General features: G+C 40.5%; 1 protein-coding gene and 2 long non-coding RNA genes across 9 annotated transcripts in view; all 3 read right to left on the bottom strand.

The window, feature by feature from the left end:
- Positions 1–1,182: 1,182 nt before the first annotated feature.
- Positions 1,183–2,315, bottom strand: LOC139105286 (uncharacterized). Of its 2 annotated transcripts, none has more exons than XR_011546154.1 (4): positions 2,157–2,315; positions 1,796–2,011; positions 1,440–1,666; positions 1,183–1,359 (listed from the first exon to the last, which is right to left on the bottom strand). It is a non-coding gene; the product is annotated as an uncharacterized lncRNA (long non-coding RNA). The 2 variants fall into 2 exon arrangements; XR_011546155.1 differs by having other exon boundaries at positions 1,440–1,663.
- Positions 2,316–2,517: 202 nt separating this feature from the next.
- Positions 2,518–6,839, bottom strand: LOC139105461 (uncharacterized). The gene is made up of 3 exons (XR_011546193.1): positions 6,463–6,839; positions 3,066–3,354; positions 2,518–2,714 (listed from the first exon to the last, which is right to left on the bottom strand). It is a non-coding gene; the product is annotated as an uncharacterized lncRNA (long non-coding RNA).
- A 9,199-nt stretch (positions 6,840–16,038) lies between these two features.
- LOC139105488 (cysteine-rich secretory protein 1) overlaps positions 16,039–24,211 on the bottom strand; it is a 48,640-nt gene continuing 40,467 nt past the window's right edge. For all 6 annotated transcript variants that reach the window (XM_070661626.1, XM_070661622.1, XM_070661623.1 and 3 more), the window contains 3 exons: positions 21,687–21,832; positions 20,758–20,964; positions 16,039–16,612 (listed from right to left, as the gene is read on the bottom strand). In XM_070661626.1, the coding sequence (XP_070517727.1) occupies positions 16,354–16,612; positions 20,758–20,964; positions 21,687–21,832 (612 nt within the window). In that variant the 3' untranslated portion in view covers positions 16,039–16,353. The remainder of the gene's footprint in view (positions 16,613–20,757; positions 20,965–21,686; positions 21,833–24,211) is intronic.

Here is a 24,211-nt window from a genome sequence, read left to right as displayed (position 1 = left end):
GTGAATTTACGACGCTCGTCGATTCCGCTCGTTGATTTCGTATAGAATTGCGAGTTGCACTGTCACGGAAACGTTACTTGGCTGATAAACGACGAAGTATCTTTCCTATTCTTTTGTAGACTGTCAGAGTTACAGTTTCAAACGAAAAGATCATCACCGTGATTATTTGATAATAATTTTTAAAAAATAACGGAATTAATATATGGTAATTAATTTCAGGTGTTAAACGTGTTACACACGAATCACGGTTGACGGCAGTTTATCGCTCCACTTCCGACTTAGATTTAAGATTATTAAATAAAACTAATTTTTCTGATAAATACGCCTATTGATATGTTTAATAATATGTGTCATTAGCGGAAACAAATATTATTTAATTTTACAACAGACAATTTTCGTAAGTAATTGTATTAAATAATTTTTAAGTGCAATATATGTTACGTAGTATTGTAATTTTTATCTAACTGTTAGCTGAAACCTACATGACATGCATAATAATATTGCCAACTTACAAATTCGATGCGCAGTGGTGGAGTTACAGTAAAGCAGCTACGACGATTCTGTAAAATAAAAATAAAAAATATTAATTGTAGAGCAGATTACAATAATTTCAATTATAAAAAAAACGTTTTTTACAATTAATTATTTAATTTTATATTCTAATTCTTATAAAAATGACAAAGTTATCTAGAAAAAATATAGATAAACTTTATTTAAAAACAATTACAAAATTAAACTTACCAAAACGTTGCTCCACCAAAGTAGGATGCCTTTCCGAGGCCTGCTCCTCCTCTCAGTCAGTCTTGGATATCGGGTCTTCCTTCCTGTCAGTACAAGTCACTCGCGAAACCGTATACGGATAAGCTACATTCGCGCGATAATGTTCGACACTCCCGGTTTTAAAGATCATTCAACAAACGCCCGATACTTTATCGACAATCGCGACACGGCCGACGAACCGCCGGCGGTTCGTTTATTCACTTCTGTCGGCGGCGAACATTCTCGGAAAATAATGACCTGTAACATAAAAAGGAATTAAATTGTAGATATTTAAATAAAAAATTTTCACTGTTAAAAATAATTTACGTGTTAAAATATATTTACTTTGCAATTAAATATTAAAAAATTAAATTAATACCTGTAACTAACAAAAGATCCTTACCGTGGGATTGCTCCGGCAAAGTAAGATGCCTTTCCGAGGCCTGCTCCTCCTCTCAGGGTGTTGGGACGTGTAGCTGGATGGTCCAAGATTACGTTTCCACACACTAGATAATTTTCCTCTTTTTCTCCTCAGGATGTCGTCTGAAACGTCGTCGGGTTTGTCTTTCTTCCACGCAGTGAACAGCACGAGAGCCACAACTGGAAATACATAAAAAAAAATATTAAATACAATATCAATTGAAACCTGCGCGACGCTGGGCAACACTTGCGTTACTTACCTTTGTAAATTTTCCTCTGAGCATTAAAACAGCGCTCCGACGCTTCCAGAAAGATGCTTGACTTGCCCAACGCATTGGTTGTGGCTGCGAGCGCACGTTAGTTCTCTCTCTTCGTATACGTATTACGTCCGTGCGTGGCGCGACGCCCATGCACCGACTGGCGGCTGCCGAGCACGACCGAGGGAGTCCAACTCTTCATGACTCTACCGCTGCGTCCTAGTATACTGCTGAAAATGTTAAAGTATTAATTAATATTCTTCAACGTAAAAACAAAGCAAATGTAAATTATTCGCACTCTGTAACGCCCGGTTTAATCAGGGTTATGTTACTGCATTAAATATGAATGAAATATGAACCTTCTTGGTGCGACCATGAACGACACTGGCATTCTTAAATTTTGCAAAATTTCCTCCGATTATTTGATCGTCGCTCCCGAGAGGATGGACGATAAACCAGCCGCTGCAGCGAGAACGCGTTCGCTTCTAAACTTTATCTAAGCGAACTCCAAGTTTCGCTTAGATAATATTCACTGGAAGCTGGCACACACTGCGACAGCATCATCAACATCACACCTGTTAAAAAAGATACTTTATAATATTTTAATAAAAAGGAATAATTGCCGCGCCACAGAAATAAAGAGATACAACGCAAAGGATTAACGTCGCTAGTAATAAGTGATAAGAAACGGCAGGCATTCTGCGCCAAGTCTTCACTCACCGATATTCTCCGCGTCGAGAACACTGCTCGCAAGTGCTAAATCTTCTTGGCTGAAAGCGCTCTTCGACAAATACGTCGCAAAGTTGTTCAGCTTGGACGGAGTCCCTTCATATCTGCTTACTCCACTCGAATGCCACGACTGTTAGGTGAGGCGAGGGGTCCGCCATGGCGTCACGCCGTGCCGGGCACACCCTGGTATGACTGGTGCTGCCTCGCACTCTCTCGCACGTATGTACACTGAAAGATAGATATAACGTTTACTTCGGCAACAGCGGCTATCGTACGTTACCTTAGCGTGGTGTCCGTCGAGTCTTCACTCACCGATATTCTCCGCGTCGAGAACACTGCTCGCAGGTGCTAAATTTTCTTGGCTGAAAGCGCCCTTCGACAAATACGTCGCAAAGTTGTTCAGCTTGGACGGAGTCCCTCCATATCTGCTTACTCCACTCGAATGCCGCGAATGTTAGGTGAGGCTAGGGATTCGCCATAACCTCAAGCCGTGCCGGGCACACCCTGGTATGACTGGAGCTGCCTCGCACTCTCTCGCACGTATGTACACTGAAAAACAGATATAACGTTTGCGTCGGCGACAGCGGCTAGCGTACGTAATCTTGGCGTAATGTGCGTTGAATCTCACACGAGATAGGTAGGCGAGATAGGTAGGCGAGCGTAGGTGTGTTGTGGAACAGCGGTCACCGAGGACGGAGACGGAATGCGGCCTACTACAGCTCCCCGCGCTCGGCGGTCGAGAGTGGGGGAAGTCACGTACGCCAGCCGCCGTCGCTGCTCATCGCAGCAAGTGCCTTATCTGCTTTTCAGTATACACTGAAAGACAGATATAACGTTTGGTTCGGCGACGGCGGCTATCGTACGTTATCTTAGCGTGGTGTCCGTCGAGTCTTCACTTACTGATATTCTCCGCGTCGAGAACACTGATCGCAGGGGCCAAATCTTCTTAGTTGAAAGCGCTCTTCGTCAAATACATAGCAAAGTTGTTCAGCGTCAACGTAACCTTAACGTGTTGTGCCTCGAGTCTCACAGTGTATGGCAACTGCACAGTACATGGCACGGAGCACCGGTTGCCGAGAACAGCCGAGAACCACCGATAACCCGTTCGGAAGAAGTGGAAGTGTAACGAGTTCTTTCTCACTTTTCGGTGGCTGGCGCTCCGCAGCCTTGATCGGCTGGATGAATTTCTCTGCGTTACAAAAAAATGCGTATAATTATTTCCGTAAACCTCGCAATATCCTCGCTATCATCGAATGAATATTAAAGCGGCGACGCTATGAAAACGATCGACTCACGTACACCACTCGAGCAGTGATTTCTGCGTATCTTTCTCAAGCGCTACACACTTTACGCGTTAAAATGAACCACGCATGACGATTATTATGATGAATATTGCATATATTAATATGTTTCGAACTTACAATCGGTGGATGCGCTTCAATATTACGTCGATTACATTCCGCCGCTTCGATCAAGTTCCTGGCTACACGAAATGACTGTTAACTTTTTGTACTACCAACTGTGTTTTTTTTTACGCGCGCGGTACTCCTGCAATGCGTTCAGTAAGAACGCTGTTGGTAGTAATAAAAGTTAATGTTTTGTTCTATTGAATCTCGATCGATCGAAGTAGATCTAATTGTAAATCAAATTTATATAAATGCGGGCTATATTCAATTATTAATTTAATTATACCTAATTCAAGTACTGCACAATTAATATAGTTATCATAAACAACGCTCGTCACGATATTTAAATCGCTCGGTAATTTAACATGATAATTATTAAAACAAAAAAAATTAAATTTTTTAATAAAAGCGCGTTATAAGAAAAAAAAATTAACTTTTTGGTTGCAAGGTTACTATATTTCGCTCTTAATTTACGCGATTATCAGGATCACGTGTTGTCACACGATTATGCAAGTTACATATTCGCCAGTGTAACAACCCGGCGGTATTTTATCGCGACTGATGTCATTTTATCAAATTTTGAGACCGAATTAATAATTCGTACTAATTAGCGAGAGAATCAGTAGCAGCGCGGTTCTCTCATCAATTTCCAAATACGTTTACTAATACGCTGCTTTACAGACACTTTTATTTTCGACAACCACCATTTAAATAATTGATCAATTTAATATCGTTATCGCCCACCAAAATATTTTAATTAGTACCAGATAATAATAATTAATAGAGTCGTGTAAAATTTTCTTTCATTAATTTTATTAACCATATATTTTGAATAATTAATTTTGTCTCAAAAGCATTTACTTTATAATAGAAATAAAAGATTTAATTAAAAAGAAATAGTAATTGTAATTAGAATTACTATATATTCGTTGAGTGATTATTTTTAATGTGTAGACAATCAGAAATAATTTTAAGTGTTCCACTTTTTCCTTTTAAAAATGTTCGTTATGATAAAAAAAAAAAAAAAAAAAAAAGAGAGAGAGAGAGAGATAAAAATCTACGGAAACGTGTTTTCCAGGTGTTCTTATAATCCTTTTTTCTACTCTCGAATAAGTGAGTTTAATTCTTTATTTTCTATCCCGGTCGTTAATCCCTCCCTGATAAAACGGCTGAACTCTGAATGGAACCGAGAGCAATTAATAATATTTCTTCCACGTTTTCAGTTAATATATTTAAAATTTTAATATGGCATGTGGAATTAGCCGTACGTTTTTTTGCTATATTAGCATAATTTATCTCGCTTTATATGACAACTGCAAAAGTTGCACTAGGCTTTCAATCTAAATGCGAGATATACAGTGACTATTCTAAATACAAAACTTAAAATTTTACAATAATTTAATAATAATATGTAAACTGATATTTTATAATGTAATGCTACTTATTAAAAATATAATTAAATTCATGAAAAATAGCTTAAAATACTTATCTATTTAATTAACAATTGCAGTTGTGAATCAAAAGAACTTATAAGTGATTTGTAAATGATGGAAAGTTATCCGTCTCATTATTTTATTTGTATTTTTGCTTCCAGTAAATTCTGCAGTTCGAAACAAATGGCAGACAATAATATTGAACTGCTAGGTATGCAAGCTGGACTAAGATGTAGGGCATCGCCACTTTCGAGATTCCTGCACGTTTCACAGGAAGCATATAGCGGAAAGGTAAGGAAAACGGAAGAAACGAGACCCAGTATACAAGCTTGTTTGTTTCGCGTGCGGCAATTTCTTTCGTTTTATCAACTGCAACTCCCTTTAGCAGTCTGAGAAAGCAGCTGAAACTGACAGCCGGATAACGTTCGCATTTATATGGGCCTACATATGTAATGTACCTTAAACGTAATGTCAGATAAATAATATGTTTCGAATCTCAATTTGTGTGTCCTCATTATGATGCAACTGTATAAATCTTTTTTTTTTTTTAATCAATTCGTTCTTATTTCAATAGATGTAAAACTGTAATGATAGAAAATAATAACTGTGAGACCGTCTTTTATTAAATGTGTGAATATAAAAATTGTTTAATTACGTAGAAAATACGAGTGAAATTAAATGAATTTTTATATTCGCGTAACTAATGATGAAATTCCTACAACTATTATTCGTGTTAATTTACTGAAAATCCCGAGTGGGTATCCCAGGTGATGGAACTTTGCTGGAAGCAAAATGACAAAGGATGGGACAGTCTAACGGATTGAAATTGTACGGCTAATCGATTTTTCATCTTGTCGTCGCTCGAGCAAACTGGTAATAACCATTCTTTGGAAAGTTAAGAACGCTGCTCTGATATTTTTAATCTCGAACGAGGGCAACAACGCGGGGGCCGTCGTACTTCCAGGATTTGTGCAACATCCTGCTTACTAAGGATGTTGCGCTGAAGCTCGCGGGGATGGTAGTTACATCGCGAAATGTGGCTTTACGACGAGGCGCGAGGGAGAAACGCGGCTCAAGCAATTTGCGGCAGTGGCTAATTACAAAGGTCGTTACGAGAGCGCGGAATAATTCCGCGGGCGCGCGCGGATTTTCGTCGGATAATTCGTCCATATTAAATCATTCTTTCGTCGCGTTGACTGCCGTGCATAAAATGAACTGGGCTCTGTAATGCTCTCGTTTAAGGCGCTCGTTAAAGTTCACTCGCGTCCCTTTATCCCTCGACTGGCCCCGGAATTGTTCCCACTATAGAATTTAGAAATTAATAGCGTGTAAAACGCCTTTTACTACAGTCACTTGCGCGGTATATTTTACGTCGTTCACTACTTTTTTAAGATCTCTCACTTCTTTTGCATCTCTCCACAAGTAATATTTAAAACATTCGTACATTGCGTTACTCACCTCAGGCTGATCCTCAGGAGCGACAAATAATAATGTAAGAAACCATTTCAATCGCGGGAATTAATTTCAGTCTCCGATCAACGTGCTTCTTATTATGCTCTAAACAGAATTAGTAAGAGATAAAGCGAACTAAGTCGAGAATAAACTTAACCTATATTCATAGAACATTCATTTACATTAGATGCACTTCGATCGATCGAGATTCAATAGAACGACACAGCCTTTAAGTTTCATTACTACCAACAGCGTTTTTACTGAACGCATTGCAGAAGTACCGCGCGCGTAAAAGAAAAACACAGTTGGTAGTACAAAAAGTTAACAGTCATTTCGTGTAGCCGCCGTCGCCGAATCAAACGTTATATCGGTCTTTCAGTGTATACTGAAAAGCAGATAAGGCATTTGCTGCGATGAGCAGCGACGGCGGCTGGCGTACGTGACTTCCCCCACTCTCGACCGCCGAGCGCTGGGAGCTGTAGTAGGCCGCATTCCGCCTCCGTCCGCGGTGACCGCTGTTCCACAACACACCTACGCTCGCGCTTCGTGTGAGATTCAACGCACTTTACGCCAAGATTTTGTACGCTAGTCGCCGTCGCCGACGCAAACATTATATCTGTTTTTCAGTGTACATACGTGCGAGAGAGTGCGAGGCAGCTCCAGTCATACCAGGGTGTGCCCGGCACGGCTTGAGGTTATGGCGAATCCCTCGCCTCACCTAACATTCGCGGCATTCGAGTGGAGTAAGCAGATATGAAGGGACTCCGTCCAAGCTGAACAACTTTGCGACGTATTTGTCGAAGGGCGCTTTCAGCCAAGAAAATTTAGCACCTGCGAGCAGTGTTCTCGACGCGGAGAATATCGGTGAGTGAAAACTTGGCGCAGAATATCTGCCGGACGTAATACGTATACGAAGAGAGAGAACTAACGTGCGCTCGCAGCCACAATCAATGCGTTGGGCAAGTCAAGCATCTTTCTGGAAGCGTCGGAGCGCTGTTTTAATGCTCAGAGGAAAATTTACAAAGGTAAGTAACGCAAGTGTTGCCCAGCGTCGCGCAGGTTTCAATTGATATTGTATTTAATATTTTTTTTATGTATTTACAGTTGTGGCTCTCGTGCTGTTCACTGCGTGGAAGAAAGACAAACCCGACGACGTTTCAGACGACATCCTGAGGAGAAAAAGAGGAAAATTATCTAGTGTGTGGAAACGTAATCTTGGACCATCCAGCTACACATTCCAACACCCTGAGAGGAGGAGCAGGCCTCGGAAAGGCATCTTACTTTGCCGGAGCAATCCCACGGTAAGGATCTTTTGTTAGTTACAGGTATTAATTTAATTTTTTAATATTTAATTGCAAAGTAAATATATTTTAACACGTAAATTATTTTTAACAGTGAAAATTTTTTATTTAAATATCTACAATTTAATTCCTTTTTATGTTACAGGTCATTATTTTCCGAGAGTGTTCGCCGCCGACAGAAGTGAATAAACGAACCGCCGGCGGTTCGTCGGCCGTGTCGCGATTGTCGATAAAGTATCGGGCGTTTGTTGAATGATCTTTAAAACCGGGAGTGTCGAACATTATCGCGCGAATGTAGCTTATCCGTACACGGTTTCGCGAGTGACTTGTACTGACAGGAAGGAAGACCCGATATCCAAGACTGACTGAGAGGAGGAGCAGGCCTCGGAAAGGCATCCTACTTTGGTGGAGCAACGTTTTGGTAAGTAAAATTTTGTAATTGTTTTTAAATAAAATTTTATCTATATTTTTCTAGATAACTTTGTCATTTTTATAAGAATTAGAATATAAAATTAAATAATTAATTGTAAAAAACGTTTTTTTTATAATTGAAATTATTGTAATCTGCTCTACAATTAATATTTTTTATTTTTATTTTACAGAATCGTCGTAGCTGCTTTACTGTAACTCCACCACTGCGCATCGACATACTGGTAAGTTTATAATTAGTGAAAATTATGAATGTCTGATTAGTGTCGTTCTATTTATCTTTGCGTCTTTGCGAACGTAACACTCTTAGGTCGAATTATTCGGGTAACACGTAATGCGTTTAATACAATATATCTTTTCGTAATTCTGTTATTTGGAAAAGTACTTCGTTTCTTCTTAATTGAACTGTGTTTTTGCACAATACAAATTGTAGACTAGCTATTGTTGAATGCGATCTGATTCGCCGTTTCGAAAAAGTGCTACGAGCAGGTAAATCGAGCGGAAGCGTTAAAGCTCCGCGAAAGCTCTGATAATTTACGCGAAGCGACACTTAATGAATAAAAGAAGGAAACTAAAAGAAAAAGAAGCGCGCAATGAGACAGGTCTTTTCTGTAAATCACGAAAATCCAACGGTAATTAGTATGAAAACGACACAAATTATTTTAATACGAAGATTTTAGAATTATCCCAGAGTTAAGAATTTGGGGGGAAATGCTTAAATAATGATATTTTTTTTCTATATTTTTAAATAAAAATTATTATTTAATTCAAATAAAACTTATCTATTTTTGCATTCACACACATTAAAATTATTTGTTAAAGCCGTGAAATTATTCGAATAATATATAAATCTAAACATTTTCAAACGTTACATTTACGCGTATAAATTATCTCCGCTCAAAATCAAGCTTGTTTAATAACGCATCGCATAAAACAGTTTAATCGAAAGCGTAGCAGCGCGATAAAAGCATACATTCGTTAAACAACCGCGAGATATTATCCGCATTTCTAAGCGCGCCGTTCTAAAAAGTGGTTGTGGATGTCAGGAAAATTTCTCGCAACTTAGCACCGACCCAATTCCGGCGAATTCCGACAATTTGCAATTTACTGCCGCGTCACGCGAGTCGCCGGAAAGTTCTGTAGCGCGAAGTCGACGTCGCGCCTCCGTAAACGAAGCGGCGTCGAGCTTTTTCCTCAAAAGACGTCGCGTCGACTTTTCAGTAACATCAGTCAATGCCGCTCGCCGACTATCGCCGCACAGCAGTTTTCATCGTCGTGAAATATCGCCGCGATGCGTGGACATATTGGCGGTTACGCGCGCTCTTAACTCGCCGTGACGGGCGCTATTGATAGACGCGAAAGTTGCGGAAAGCCGAGCTTCAAGGAACAAACTGTAGATGAAAAATTATGAAGACAGATTTAAGCGTTTGAGCAATTTAGGTGCCGTAGAACGCCTTAAAGTTTCGAAAACGCGTACAACGTTTTGCGGGTGCAAGCGGAAACAAACTAGGGCGCTTAAGTGCCGGGCATCCTAGAATCCGAATGACGGCAAGTTTTAAGAATCCAACACGCAAGGATTTAAAGTTAAGAATTCAGCCACTCCGCTTGGCATCCAGCAGTCTGAGAGGATCCTAATTTTTTTTCCCCCGGTCGCAAGATCAAAGAAACTTTTCCACGTTTCGCAGATCCGGCCACCTACGTCCTCAAATTTATAATACTCCTTTGCCGCGCACCCCGCATAACGCGTCGGGCGGAAAAAAAAAAAAGGCGAAAAAGACTACGTCTCATCTTTCCGCTGCGCTTAGCATTTTTATCGCTCCTCTTCGCCGCGGAGGAATTCGCCGTATCAAGAAACGAGCTCGTCGCTCTCCCAAGTCGGCCATCGCGCAACAACGTACCCTTCGTCGCCGCATCCGCGAGATTCAGATTCCCCTCGTTCCCTGGGTATCAATATGTTCGCGAGAATTCGCGTTCAGTTCCGCCAGCCTTCGGCGTTGCAATTTTTTAGCACTCGATACTTCGAAGCGTAAATCGCGATTTTTAAATATAAGTACGTTTTTTTTTTTCCTCGTTTCTACTCGAAATATCACCGTGATTACAAAGCTCGAAAGCTCTTCTTTGTTTTTCGCACCAAGGCTCGATTGGCACTCGTCGGGCGCCGCAACTTTCTGCTCGGCCGGGCGAAATAAATCGGATAATTCGCGCGCGAAACGTCGATATGCGGCTTTCGCTTTCGGGCCCGTCGATGAAACGCTGATTTACACCCCGAGTGGGTTCGCGCTGACTTGGCGTTTCCGGAGAAACTTACCTTGCGCAGCATCCACGGCGAAGCTAAGCGGCTGTGGTCCAGACGCGCCGACTTGGAAGCCTGCGTCAGCTCCGTGTCCCCCCCGGTTAGCTTCCGGTTCCGCTTGCCGGCGCGCGAAATATTACGTCGGCGAAATGTCGAAAATACCGAATGCGTTTCTCCCGACGAAAAAGTCTCGTCATCGCTGTTCCGTGGACGGCGGCGACCTCGATTCTTAGCTGCCAGCCGTGGCCGCTTTTTAGATCGTCCCTTCTCGATATTTTCTGAAATATATGATGATTGCATGCGGTATTCGATATGTATTATAGTCCTTTTCGGCTCTTTACTCGTTCTAGGGTTATAGATAGGATCAATGAATAATCAATTCACGCATCGATGTTCGCGGGAAGTACTTAATGCAGATCGCCACTCGTATTATATTTGCGTATTGCTGCAAAAAATGCTGGAATAAAAAAAATGTATATAAGTTTTTATATGATTTTTTATTAAGGTCACATAGTTTTTTTTACATTTGCATAATTGATAAAGAAAGTTTTCTAAGTATTATTGCATAAAAGTCTTTGTCAATTATAAAGTAGATTTTAAATCTTTAAATTTGAATTTCTTTCACAAAAAAATAACGTCGCGCGATGAATCGAACAAATGCTCGAAACTTATCTGGTCCGAGATAATTTACATAAAAATCAAATGTGTTAGCTTATTTATTCCCTTTACGTTATGCAAAAAGGCGCGGTCTAAAAGATACGGTATTCTTGAACGCGTAAAGTGATTTCGAACGAGATAAGAGGGTGGTGCAAGTACCTTCTGTCGCACGCGTAAGACCGAACCAGAGACTTGTAACGCGAACGAATTCCGGCGTCATACGTGTATCGAGCCGAGGATCTCTTTCGAAATTTCACTTTATTCCACCGACAAACGGGCTTCTGATAAACGCACTCTTACGGCAGTCAGAAATAAGAAGAAAATCGCTTGCGCGGGCTATCGATCTGCCGCTCTCGGGAGGTGGCTGGGTATATTCGATAAAATTTAATGTCCCAGTTTCTCCCAAGGAATTCAATTAACATAACAAATCGGGGCACACCGGGCGCAATTGCGTGAAATTTCAAATAATTGCCGGAGCACTACCGGGATTCAATTATTCACGACGCTGTAAACATTTGCATATATAAACATCGACAGTTCGCGCATTGCAAAGAAAATACGGTTTATATAATATTTGGACGTTGAATAATTAATCAGTGCTTTACAATACAAAACCGCGGAAACACCATACTGAGAAAAGTATTATTATCATTATTTAATAAAGCGGCAAACGCTTTTTCGCGATCAGCATCAAGTCCGTTAAAACGCCGATTGTTCATTTTCGCTATAGCGAAAAAAAAAAATAAAAATAAAAAGGCTTTTTTTTCTGTATTTAAAATAACACTGTTAATTAAAATGGATCTGTTATTGACGGTATAATTATTTCAAATGTTACCATTTAATTCCGCTCGTGGAATTAAAAAAAAAAAAGGTGAAAGTATCGCTGCTAGCGCGGGGGAAACTGTTGGATTTCTAAGTAATTAGAATTGAACTCGTGGCTACTTTACGGTATAATTACTGGCTATCAATCAACTAATGATGGTGCCCCGGGTATAGTTAATGTGTTCATAAATCAACCCCTTACGCTCGCTTCGGCGGGGTCGTTGCAAATTACATAGACCGAATCATGCGTGTCGCAAGCCTACGGCATTATATAACCCATTGCTGAAATTCTTGATTGCATTGTTCTTTATTTTGTTTTCCATTGCAAGTTTCATTTTTGTAAAATCCTTTTTTTATATCGGTAATTTAATTTGTTTTACTTAAAATTTGAAACTTTTGTGCTCATACAGTTTCAATTACGTCAAAATATTTTAATAATATACCCCGAAATATGCTACCGAAGCAAAATCTACTTGAAATTAATTAAAAAGCAAGGTTTATTCAATTACTTTTAATTATTTAAATTGCTACATTGTTTTGGATGTTAAGCGCTTTCTGTAGAAGTAACTGTTTTCTGCGTTGCTTCAATTTTTCCAGCAGTGTTTATTACAGAAGCATTTAATGTTCGATACTCTCGACGTATAACGAAATAACTATTATGCATGCAAAGTGCTTGATGAATAGATTATCCCGCGCACTTGAAGCAATTCATAAAATAAAACTCACCAGTTTCTCCCGCATTCTCTCAGAGATCCCGCGAGCCGTCGCGGCACTTTTTTTTTCCCCGTCCCCCTTGCACTCGCGAATTCAAAAGGCTACAAAAAGGATTAAATTTAGCGAGCGAATCTTCCGCCTCGCCTGGCCGATCTCAATCGTTCCCGCTCTTAGAAAAATCCTCGAAAGACGGACGGAAGGAAATTGCTCGTTCACGACAATGCGATCGGTGATCTTTGACGAAAGCGCGTGGCGGGTATTATCGGTGACGGAATAGCAGAGCACCCTTCGGCCCTTGCCGATTCTCCGGCGGGCATGTTCAAAGGGATCCTTGTCAACGAGCCTTTCGACTTCGTTGAAGTCGTCAGCCGGCGTACGAAATCGGCCCAATTCTACAACGGGTATTATTCCACTTCGCGGGGCCCGCCACGACCAAATCGATTACCTCACCCTTTGATACCACGCCGGAAAACGACAGTCATATCGTTCAACCTATTAACATTTTTTAAAGTCATATATTAAAAATAATGCATTATTTAATACACATATATTTTGTTAATAAACTTAATACAAATCTTCAGTTTTCTAAATCCCTCGGTTGATAGATATTTTTTTTTTTTTTTTAATACTGACCTTTTTTTTTAATCCGGCTGCAAAATTCGGAATTCAAACTGCGAGAGATAAAATATTAAACAACAATTCAGCGCAAAGATTATTTTCCATTATATTTACGTTCGGCAAAATAGAAAAACGATAACGGCGTCCACGGTATAGCTGCGATTTGATGCAAAATCTCGACGTAGGGCACTTTATTTGAAAGTCTGCTCGCAGTAGCGCTATTTTGTCGTTTTCCCGGGCGCAGTTTGAAAAGCATTCCTAAGCCCTTTGAGGCAAAAAGACTATGCACTCGATTTGCCGCTAACTCGAATTCACCGACTGCACATTCCTCTTGACCTGGAGGATGACTACCTCCCGCCGCCCTTAGACCTCCCATCGATTTATTCGCCGCATAATTCCGCTTAATCCGTCGATTCCCCGACAAGTAAATATTACCGCGCGCTTCGAACGTTTCTATGACCAGCCGACGCGAGTTCGTTCTCAATCAGGAATATAATTGCGCTTTGATTAAATTTAACAATTAAACAAATTGCCAGGTATTTTAAACAGGCGCTTAAATTCTTTTGACGTCACGCCTACCTCGCCCGCGCACTCTTATTTTATTACATATTGATGAATTTCGTCATTTTTCGATGTTACGCACACCTGTCGAATCGTACGAACGCTCCGGGTATATCGAGGGACCGCGGCGATGTATATGGTCAGGCAAATAACGAAATGCAGGGAAACGTAATATTTACAGGATATTTATTTTACGAGTGGACAAAAAGTATTACAGTTCAAACATTTTATTTGGAATTGTACCGTTACATTCACATGGTATATCTCTTTAAATATCTCCCCGCGAACGCCTTAATTACCGACAATCAAGTACTTAACGCTATCATCAATCACGCTCGCCCACTCGTCACACCTGTCGACGCGTATTATTGATTATGTGTCTTATGATTTACGATTTGTCTTAACTCCTTGCCGCAGTATTGCGCCGCACACGTTTTGTCGGATTAATTTTTTTAATTTCGCGAAAAGCAACAATAATAATTCTTCATCAGAAAGTACAACGCGCCGCATTAAACATAGTAGGTATTTTTCACAGAGATCGAATGTATTTATAATTTTATCTGCGTAAAATATTTTCGATATTTTATTTTATTTTTTATTTATTTTATTTTTATAAAAATGTATCTGTTTTTTTTTTTTTAATATTTTTAAATATCCATATTCTTTACATTTTTATTGGGCCTATTTACTTACAATTAAACTGAAAGTTTTCTTATTTTGTACAATATGTTACGTTATTCTGAAAAAATAGTATATTGCGTTTCTAATTCGAAAAAAATCTTTTTGCAAGAAAAATATAATTAATTAAAGACTCAAACGTACCGCGACGTCTCGTCGGCGATATAATTTCAATTGCAGAATAAATTATGCGACAAAGAGTCAAGTACTTTACAATTCCAGTTTGCTTCGCGACCGATATTCATTCTGCGAGGGCACGCCATTAAATCTAAGATAAAAATATTTTTTTTACCGTTAATGTTAATCGCTAAGAAGAGTTCCATCGTTATAATCACGACAAGAAACATTGACACACTGTTTTTTCTCAAAGCTTACAGTTACGTTAGTTTTTACATTGTTTCGCTTAACGATCAACGGAAATTAGAAAGGAGTACGTCTATCGTCTAATAATTGTCAGTTTCGATATGTCGTCCACCGGATTTATTTACAATTTTTGTAATAAGTACTTGAAAATTCTCGGCAAAAAAAGAAAAAAAAATATACGGGAACTATGTAACAAGATTTATATATATACGACAAGATTCCACGAATAGATTTACAAAAAGGAACCAATTCTAATTCGCTTCTTACATTACATTTACTTAAATGCGCTTCTCGATTATCCATTTAATTAATTTGACGCAGAATTGTTTCTTTATCTAATGGAAAGTGTTGAAAAAGTCGCGGTATAATTCGCTGGCGCGTTAAACTGATAAAATCTGTCTCCAATTTTATTTTACGTAAATTAAAAAAATATTTAAAGAACTAAAAAACGGATGAATATTAATGTAACAAACGAAATTAGCCTTAAAAAAATTTTTTTTTTATTTTAATACGTGTAAACTAAGTTATATTATGTAAGTTACAAATATGTAATGTTTAGAAATTATTTATTTGCAAACGTTCAAAGGACATTTTGTAATTATCTTGCACGTAATATAACTAAAAGTTTTATCTTTGAAAAAGAGCAAGCGGATTAAAGAGTCACTGACAGAACGTTGCGTGCACGTCAAAAACTTTTTAAACCCAGCGGAGTTTCGTTCTCTCACGGATATGCGCGCTATGAATTACGAAATCATGTCCATTTCTAAATGCGCGAAATGCAAGAGCATTTTCGTCCCGATGGTGAAGATGACACGCGAGATTTGCCGGTGAAAAATTAATCCGAGTTTATTTAAGCTTTTCCCCTTTGCTCTATTTTCGTGTAGAACCGGAGTACGTAAACAAGTTAAAAGTTAAATCGCGTAACGTTTCGGCGTGTTGAAATCTACACGCTTGACAAATTTATTAAACGTTAACAATCAGAATCGCAGGTGATACGCTTTCGCTCCGAAGCCACTAAAAGACAGACGCGAGTTTCGTGCCCTTTTTACGATTTACATCTCGGAATTTCGGAATCCGAAAGACCACGCGTGTTAAATCGTCGCGGGGTGGAATCGATTTGCCGGACTACGGGGTGATTTCCGGAAGAGGGGGGTCCGCAGCACTTCGGACCTTAGAGATTTCGGCTACCGCGCGACCGAGTTCCACAATCGCTTCGTCCGTCGTATTTCCATATTACCCGTTTCGCGCTTCCCAACCACGCGAGCATGCCTCTGAGCTCTCTCGTCGCTAAACAAACGAGCTCATCAATAAAACAACACGATTCCCCCCTTCTCCTTTCCCCGTTAAACGATCCGCGGCCGTTTAGCCGTCGTCGCAGCGACCGGGTTTGAGCTGAGTTTCGCGGGACGATGGAATTATTCATGCAACACGGCGGACCCCGGGAGCTAGGGGTTGGCCCTCCTACCCCTCGTGGTGGTAGTAGATCTTGTCCTTGCAGTTGCACGTAGCCCCGCAGAACTTCCGGCGTTCGTGGCCCTCCTTGGTGTCCGTCTCGCAGACCCACGAGTCGAATGTTCTAACCAGTTCGGCGCAGTTCGACCACAGATCGGTGTGGTAGCACGCGTTCGTGCAGAGCGATCCCCGCGCGCAGTGATCCTTGCACATGCTGCACGGCTTCCCGGCGACGTAGGGCAGGCCCAGGCGGCCCTTGTAGTTTCCGCTGCGAAGCCAAAATACCGGCCGTTAGACAACAGTCAGCTTCGATTTACATCGGGGCTTTAGGGGTAATTCTCATTCATGACGTCACACCCCGTCCTCATTCGATATTTATTAAACGACAAAGATATAACGACGACGTAATCGAAAATTATCCGAGCTTTGGATATTAATGGAGAGAGCAGGGATCAAAAATTGACCAGAAATAATAAATATAACTCGAGACATTTTATAAAATCGAGAGGAACTTTGCTTCCTTGAGTTCACGTCGATATAGCCCGCTGCATTTTTAGGAGGCGTTACTTTCGCAGTTATTTATTTCGGTGTATAAATATCCGCGCTCAAGCGTGAGATCCGCTATGTGTATTATCGCAAGTCCACGTTGCTAGAGTTAAACGTGAGAAAATAGGATCGCGTCGAAAAGTGTTGAAGGCGCGTCTGAAGCCGGCGCTGCCATTAAGCCCGAACTCGACAAATTGGAGAGGAGAACGAATCTTCAGGACGAGAGGGAGAGTTTAACGCGTCCGCGTTTGCTTCGTAAAGATCAAAACAGTAATTATATACAGAGAGTGGAGTTTGGAATCGAGTTCGCTTTAGCGCTAAATATCTCGGATTAAATTTCTTATTTCTCGTAGCAACAAGTATCTTCTTGACAATTGCTCCTCGAGATAAGCTCGAGATAAAGCTCCGCGTCGTCGTTTAATTCGCACCGTCACTTCTAACATTTTTTTCTCACCCGCTAACCGACGCGTCATCTAATTTAGAGTGCGTTAACAACATTTTTCTGACCGCCGTGCTTTCGCACGGTAGCAATGAGCTTTAGCACAGATATAAGAGCTAAAAGTAATTACGTCAAAAGAATTCGACCATCGTCGACATCAATGACGTTATTTTCGTTCGTATAAAACGCGCTTCCGTCGCAGAACCGGAAATAAATAGCCGATACTTGAGACGGTCTACGTTATAATGTAAATACCCGAGGCAGTTATCGTAATCCAAATCCATTAGCCGCGCGCATTAACGAAAAGCCGTGGAAGGACCGTCGAGCAATTTGCAAATGGGCCACTGAATTTACATTCAAAGTATTTTTTGGTACGAGTCGCGCGTCTTAAACGATCTAACGCGAGAATTTTCGCTTCTAAAAGCCGCCCACACCGGTCCGAGCTGTGTATCCGCGAAATTAATTACGAGATAGAACCGGCGGGAGAGCGGTAAGATAAAAGGAAGGATAAGGCGGCCCGCCGCGACGCGGTTTATTTATTCAGGAGTCGGGTCACCCATGGCGGTCGTATAACCGCGGACTTCGCCAGAGAAATAGGTCAGGCGTCAAATACACTGACGAAGAATGCGCGCCGCTTAACAAAAAACCCGTATCGACACTTGAAACGGCATATGAAACGATCGTAGGAACCACTTGACGAAATTCTGTTTTATCCGGAGCGCCGAATGAGTCCCCGTCTAATGGAAATCGATCTCTCACGAATTTCGCAACGAACCAGCGCACAGCCAATTCCCAGCTAATTTTGAAGCTTATGAATGTCCCTCGGGGCACGAAATATGTACATCTGCGGCTTGTAAAAATGTAAAAGCGTTGTAAAAGCGGTTTGTGCTCGTTTCAGAAATACGAAAGTAGAAACGTCCGAGTGTAGTTTCGCTCGCGGAATTATTTTCCCCGTCGCGGAAAAGTCAAGGCGTTTGTGTACGATGTAGCCCGCCTGTTAATATCCCCGTCTTGCAGCGTGAATATATGACGCCGCAGTGAACTCGTCGCCGATCGCATTAGAACGGATCTCGCGGCAAATTTATCAGGTCCGCGTTTTGCGAGGTGGATCGATATGAGGAATATATAGCTTCGCGATTTGCGGGAATCCTTAGCTCGGAATTGGGTCGCCGGCATTTTTGTACGGATTGCAGGAGCGATAAATTGCGCGACCGAAGACCGGAGCGAATTCTAATTGCGTGAGCCGCTCGCGCGTAAAATGTCGTCGAGAAAATCATTTATTTATTGTCACTCACTTGGACAAGTTTTTCCGGAAATGCGCAAGGAGCGGCGCGATTCTTTCCTTCTGAGATTACGTAATCTATTTTTTTTTTTTTTTTTTGTTTTAATTGACGTCGCGCAAGAGAAATATTATTTAACCAGCAATTTTAAAAGTAATAATGTCTGAAAGCAAAATTTAAATCAGCTATTTCTGTTGTGTTTCTTTAAAAAAAAAATAAGCACTATTATTTAAAACATAAAGGTGAAAATAAAATAAGAATAAATAAAATAAACAGCAATTACGCAAAAATTTGTCTCTATTAACAAAATAAAATTTTTTTAATAAAACTTTTATAAAAGTTTATTATATTTTATTTTCGATGTTGACTTTTATTTTAAATTAATATTTTGAATTATTAAAATTTTCGGAAATTATTATTCTTTTTTTTTTAATTTTATTCTATTCAATATAATAATCAATAGTTGTTTTCTTAATCATACCACGCATTGATATTTCTCTTCGACTGGTGTTTCTCGCCGAATAACAAATTCAAAGAAACCGGGCAAATGTTTTTTATCAAAAAGCTCGAAGGGAATTCTTATTCATACGCCGTGTACACATCGTATGTTTTGCATTGAGCATCTCGCGTATATATATTTTATCCAGTAGTCGCGTACAACGAAAACCATAAGTATACTAGGAAAGTGTGCCGCGCCGGTGACAAAGAGAGCCTTCTAAGTGCCACAATGGGCATGACAAAGACGAACGAGCTATAACTCGCGCTGACGTTGCATATATTCCGTGTCACCGTTTTCCTTGTTTTCTCTGCTTACCTCGCTCCTCCGCCGGTGCACCCCCGAGCGGGTTATGTCGCTTACATACAGTGTATAAATATAGGATTTACATATTTCAGCGCGTCCGGGGAGAGCTTACGTGTCAGTCTCGCACGCGAGATCCCGAATACAACATCGACTAGTTTTTGCCGAAAAACCCCGCGTCATAATCGCGTCTGTTCGCGGAATGCTCGAGAGAAAATATTCGACAGTAAATATAAATTAAAAAAAAAAAAAAAAAAAGAAAATTTTACTCTTTTGATTTTTCGAATTCCGTGAAAACGCGAATCTTTGGACTCCGAACGGTTAACTCTGTTTACAAAAAATAAGCAGCGCGCTTTCTCATGTAACATTCTTCTTAGCTGCTTACGCAATATATAAAGTTGACTGGGAGAAAAAAAAAAGTTGAAGGGACTTTTCAATATCGAAGAAATATCTTTCGCAAATATGCTTTGTCAATTCGATCATTATGCGCGCACATATTGATTCCCTCTTTAATAATATATTCTCCCGTTCTCTTTCAATATTTTGTAATATCGGCTTGAGAATTTTTATTGACGTTTGCAATTCCTGAGGAGGCGGATCTGCAATAAATTTTATACGAGATGCGAAATCATAGTTTTTCGTTGAACCAGACTGTCTGCAAGGAACGGTGTTCTTTACGATACTGAAACTCATTCTTTCTCGTTTTCTTTTTTTTTTTATTAACGATTAATGATAACAATTTGCTTTGACCTTCTCTCGCTTGGTGCGCAAATGTCGATTTAACTAAGATACACTTTGACGATGCGGCGCACGTTACTTTCGCCAAGTTTACGGTTAACCGTTTCAATCCGCATTTCCCTCTAGCAAATTATTGCGTCAATTCCATGCTAATGAACTAAGTTCTAGTCGTGGCCCAATTGCAATTGCTGTTGCAGAAACAGCCGTGTATCATAACAGTCACAGCAAACGGCGTGCAAGCCTGGCGAAAATAATTACACCGTAACTACCCTATCGATATAACCCGTGTTTGTGTAACGTCGTGTTACACGTGCTTTCTGTCGCGCGCAAGAATAAAACCAAAGATAAAGAAAGAAACAAAAATTTCTCGCGTAAAAGAAGAAATCTGACGTTCAACCCCCGTAAAAATAAAAAAAAGACAATTAATTGTATATAAAAACAAATATATTTTTAAATGTGCGTAACGTGAACCTCGTGTGCGCGTTTGTAAACGTTAATCAAAGGGCGCGCTTGATATGAAATTTAATTCCAAAGGACGGAACTAAGGGACGCAGTCCGCTTGACCGGTGCTCGTCGCACGACTGTTCTTCGATTGTAAATGTTATACCTACCTCGGAGCGTAGTTGCAAACGTACATGTAGAAATCCTTGCCGAGCGGTCCTTTACCGCCGGTGCAATGGCTCACCCCGCACCCGACCAGATGTGTCGTCGCCCACACTACCTGCGTGTAATGGCCGATCTCGAGGATCTCGTTCGTCGTGTTGGGCCCGTACTTGAAGTCCTTGTACTCGTTGTACCACATTCTGATAGGGAAGTTCCTGCAACGGATCCCGCCGGCCGGTTTGAAGGGCGATCTCGATTTTCCGACGAATTGTCCGCGCGCGACATGAAGCATCCCGGTGACGTTTACAAAGTCCCTTTCCCCTCGTCCCTCCGAATACCGCGGCTCACCATGAACCGTTTGTCCGCGTAATCTAATTCCAGCTTTGTTGACCGTAGAATTAATTACGATTAACGCGGCCTTCCCTCGGTAACGCGAGACGAAAGTTGTGGCCGGCTCGAAACGTGCATCGAGAGAAGAGCGATAAGTTACTTTTGGACCCGATCATAAATTTTACGATATTTCTGACGATAAACGTGATCGACTCGGATATATTTATAATTGACCGAATGACATTTATTATCGGCAGTGTCGTAAAATGACGGTTGGATTTAAAAGGAAATGTACTTTTCTTTTCATCGCGACGTTCTCCGGCACGTCGTCAGTATTTTTCGCGATTATAAAAATCGAGAGCCCGCGTCGCATCCGACCGCGAAATTAATATTTATCCCGGCCGGAATCTCTCCGAGAAATTATCTTTGATATGTAAATAATGAAGCTGGGATGGCGACGTAATTAACGGCGTATCCATGGCAGATGGACCGCCGCATTTTCGCGAAATAAAGTCTGCCGCGCGCGCACGGAGTTCATCTACACAAATATACAGGCTGCAACGCGAACTCGCTAACTAGAAGTAAACAAGATTTAATAATATCTCACCAGAGCGTGCGACCCGTGCTGATGAATATATTTTGTCCACTCTGCCCAAAACCGTCCAGGTAGAGACCGGTTGCATTGTCATGTACTAAACCGAGGCAGCGATCGGCCCACCTCTGCGCCGCCTTCGCCAAACCTGCATGCCATTTCTAAAACAAAAACAAAAAAAAAAACATTCGGAATTATTAACTTGATGCGTTACAGGTAAAGTGTTTTAAAATTCTACCCACAAATAAGACCGATTAAAAGAAAAAACATTTTTTACGCTGATAGGTTTCGAATTATGAAAACTATTAGAGATTTAATTTTTTATTTTTGCAATTAAAAAAAATACTAAATAAATAACGCAATTCTAAATAAAATTCTAACGAAATAATTCTAACGTTAATAAATCTTACGGTTCGCATAACTAATTACAGATAGATAAAGTAGGAGAATGCGAATATATGGCGATTTTTTTTATTAAAGAGAAAAGGCGACCTCGGACTGATTAAAGGATTTGTAATTAAAGGGCTCTCTACATTATATTTAGAAAAAACCCTAGTTTAATTAAATGCGCACAATACAGCCGGGTTTTTGAGTACAAAAAGTTTTCTCGCGTTCGCTCGCATACGTAAACTGCGGTAGAAGTTTCTTGACTTTCCCCGCGGCTTCTTAATTGCTCGTTATATGCAAATATCGTGCTTTTACTTAAAGCCATAATGTTCCTTCCGCTGCAGCGACCCTCGCGTTCACAGAAGTTTGTCGAGGAAAGGATGCGGCGCTTTCTAATTTCTTTTCTCCTCCCATTATTTCTTCTTTTTTTTTTCTTCTAATATATTTCCTCGCAGTTTTCGAGCTCGATATCAAATTACAGCTGCATGTTAATTTCTCGTAATAAACTACATTTTACGGCCGCGATACCAACAATTGCGCAACTTGACGTGAAAAAACGGCCGAAAGTTTGCCCGCGTTGTTCCGATATTGCATTCTACGCGCCTACATTAAACTGAAGAAAGTCAGAGCCCGGGTTCTGCAGCCGGGGTTCCTTAATCAGAGGCGCTTCTTGATTTATGCATCTCGAGGCGACTGCTTTCTTGCTTGTATAAAGTTGTCTCGGAATCCCAAGTACCAGGTGCAATATTCTGTAGCGCGCAATATGTTTTGAAATTACATTTTTAATTGTCGCTTGTAAAAGATCGCGTTACGCTCCCGGCATATCTACATTTGCCTGAATCGACGTTCAAGTATTTATTTATTAGCATTCATTACCGTGCGACAGCAAAAATTTTTTCTATTCTCTCTTTCTGTAATTTATGCGCGTAAAAAGAGAAATAAATAATATTTCACGCAGGAAAGATGGTGAAATTATTCGTAAATATTGCACAATTAGGAAAGATAAATTCGAATAATTTTTTTATTAGAAATTCACGTTGAAACACGGTTCGCTTTAATAATCCACAAAGGTGGCGTCGTTAATAATGGCTCGGTGGATGAAAGACACGATATTGTTCGCCCGCCCGCGTTGTTACCAACTTCGAGACGCGTTTCTGAATCAACGAAGGGATTTCCAATACTGGTCATTCTCACCTCGAGAAGCTGTATCGCGCCTCGAGAGTTTTACCGAAGAAAACCCGGGGGTAACAGTCGCATCCACCCGCGTAACTCCCGCCGAAAGTAGCTTTTACGACGTCGCTGGTACTTTCCGCGGGAAAAGAATTTAAGTGAGAAGTCGTGTAACTTATAACCAAGCTCGAGATTGGCGGCGCGAAGGAAACGATGAGTAAACGCGACGAGAAGACCCAGAGACGCTTCTGACCACGCAGACACCTGGCCCGCGTTTGCGAGCGTACCGGGGAAAAAAAATATTTCGTCAAATCCGACTTTAAACACCGGAAGGCTCGTAAAATTATAACGAGAATTATAAGAACGAAAAAAATTTATTTATTTATTTATTGGAATTTATTAACAAATACTATCGCGTTGGCATAAATTGTTAAAATAAAACGATTACAAGGGCGTATCGCTTCTTTCCACCTTGTGGTTTTATATTTTATGTCGCGCTTGGTTTCGTATAAGAGAAGACGATTAAATTAATATGCATTTCGATTTGCTCGGGGTTAAAGTATTAACCGCGGTGGATATCACCTTTCCTTCTGGAATACCTGGCGCCGCTGGATCGCCATGAGAAACAACGGGAAGTGAGTGATATATAGTACACGTACATACATGTTTATATATTGATCGGATAATAACGTCGATGCAAGCGGAAATTGAAATCTTGCACCGCGCACGGCGGCGAGCCTCGAAAATTCAGTTTTCTGATCAAGTAAACCGCTTCGTAAGGTAAATCCCTGATAAAACCCACTGCTTTGTATGCACGGCGCATTTAACGTCTTAATACCTTCATCGAACAGTGGAAATATATTTGTAGGAATAAATTCGCGGGAGGGAATTTTTGCGCGTACCGCCGCCCGATAAAATATTCGAGTGCAATAATTGTTTAATTAAGTACGAGAAAATCGTTCGCGGCGCAATTAATTACACTT

Source organism: Cardiocondyla obscurior, linkage group LG09 (genome assembly GCF_019399895.1).
Source record: "Cardiocondyla obscurior isolate alpha-2009 linkage group LG09, Cobs3.1, whole genome shotgun sequence".
NCBI classification, from domain to species: domain Eukaryota; kingdom Metazoa; phylum Arthropoda; class Insecta; order Hymenoptera; family Formicidae; genus Cardiocondyla; species Cardiocondyla obscurior.
The sequence above is the reverse complement of the archived record's forward strand: the minus strand, read 5'-3'. Positions and strand labels throughout refer to the sequence as shown.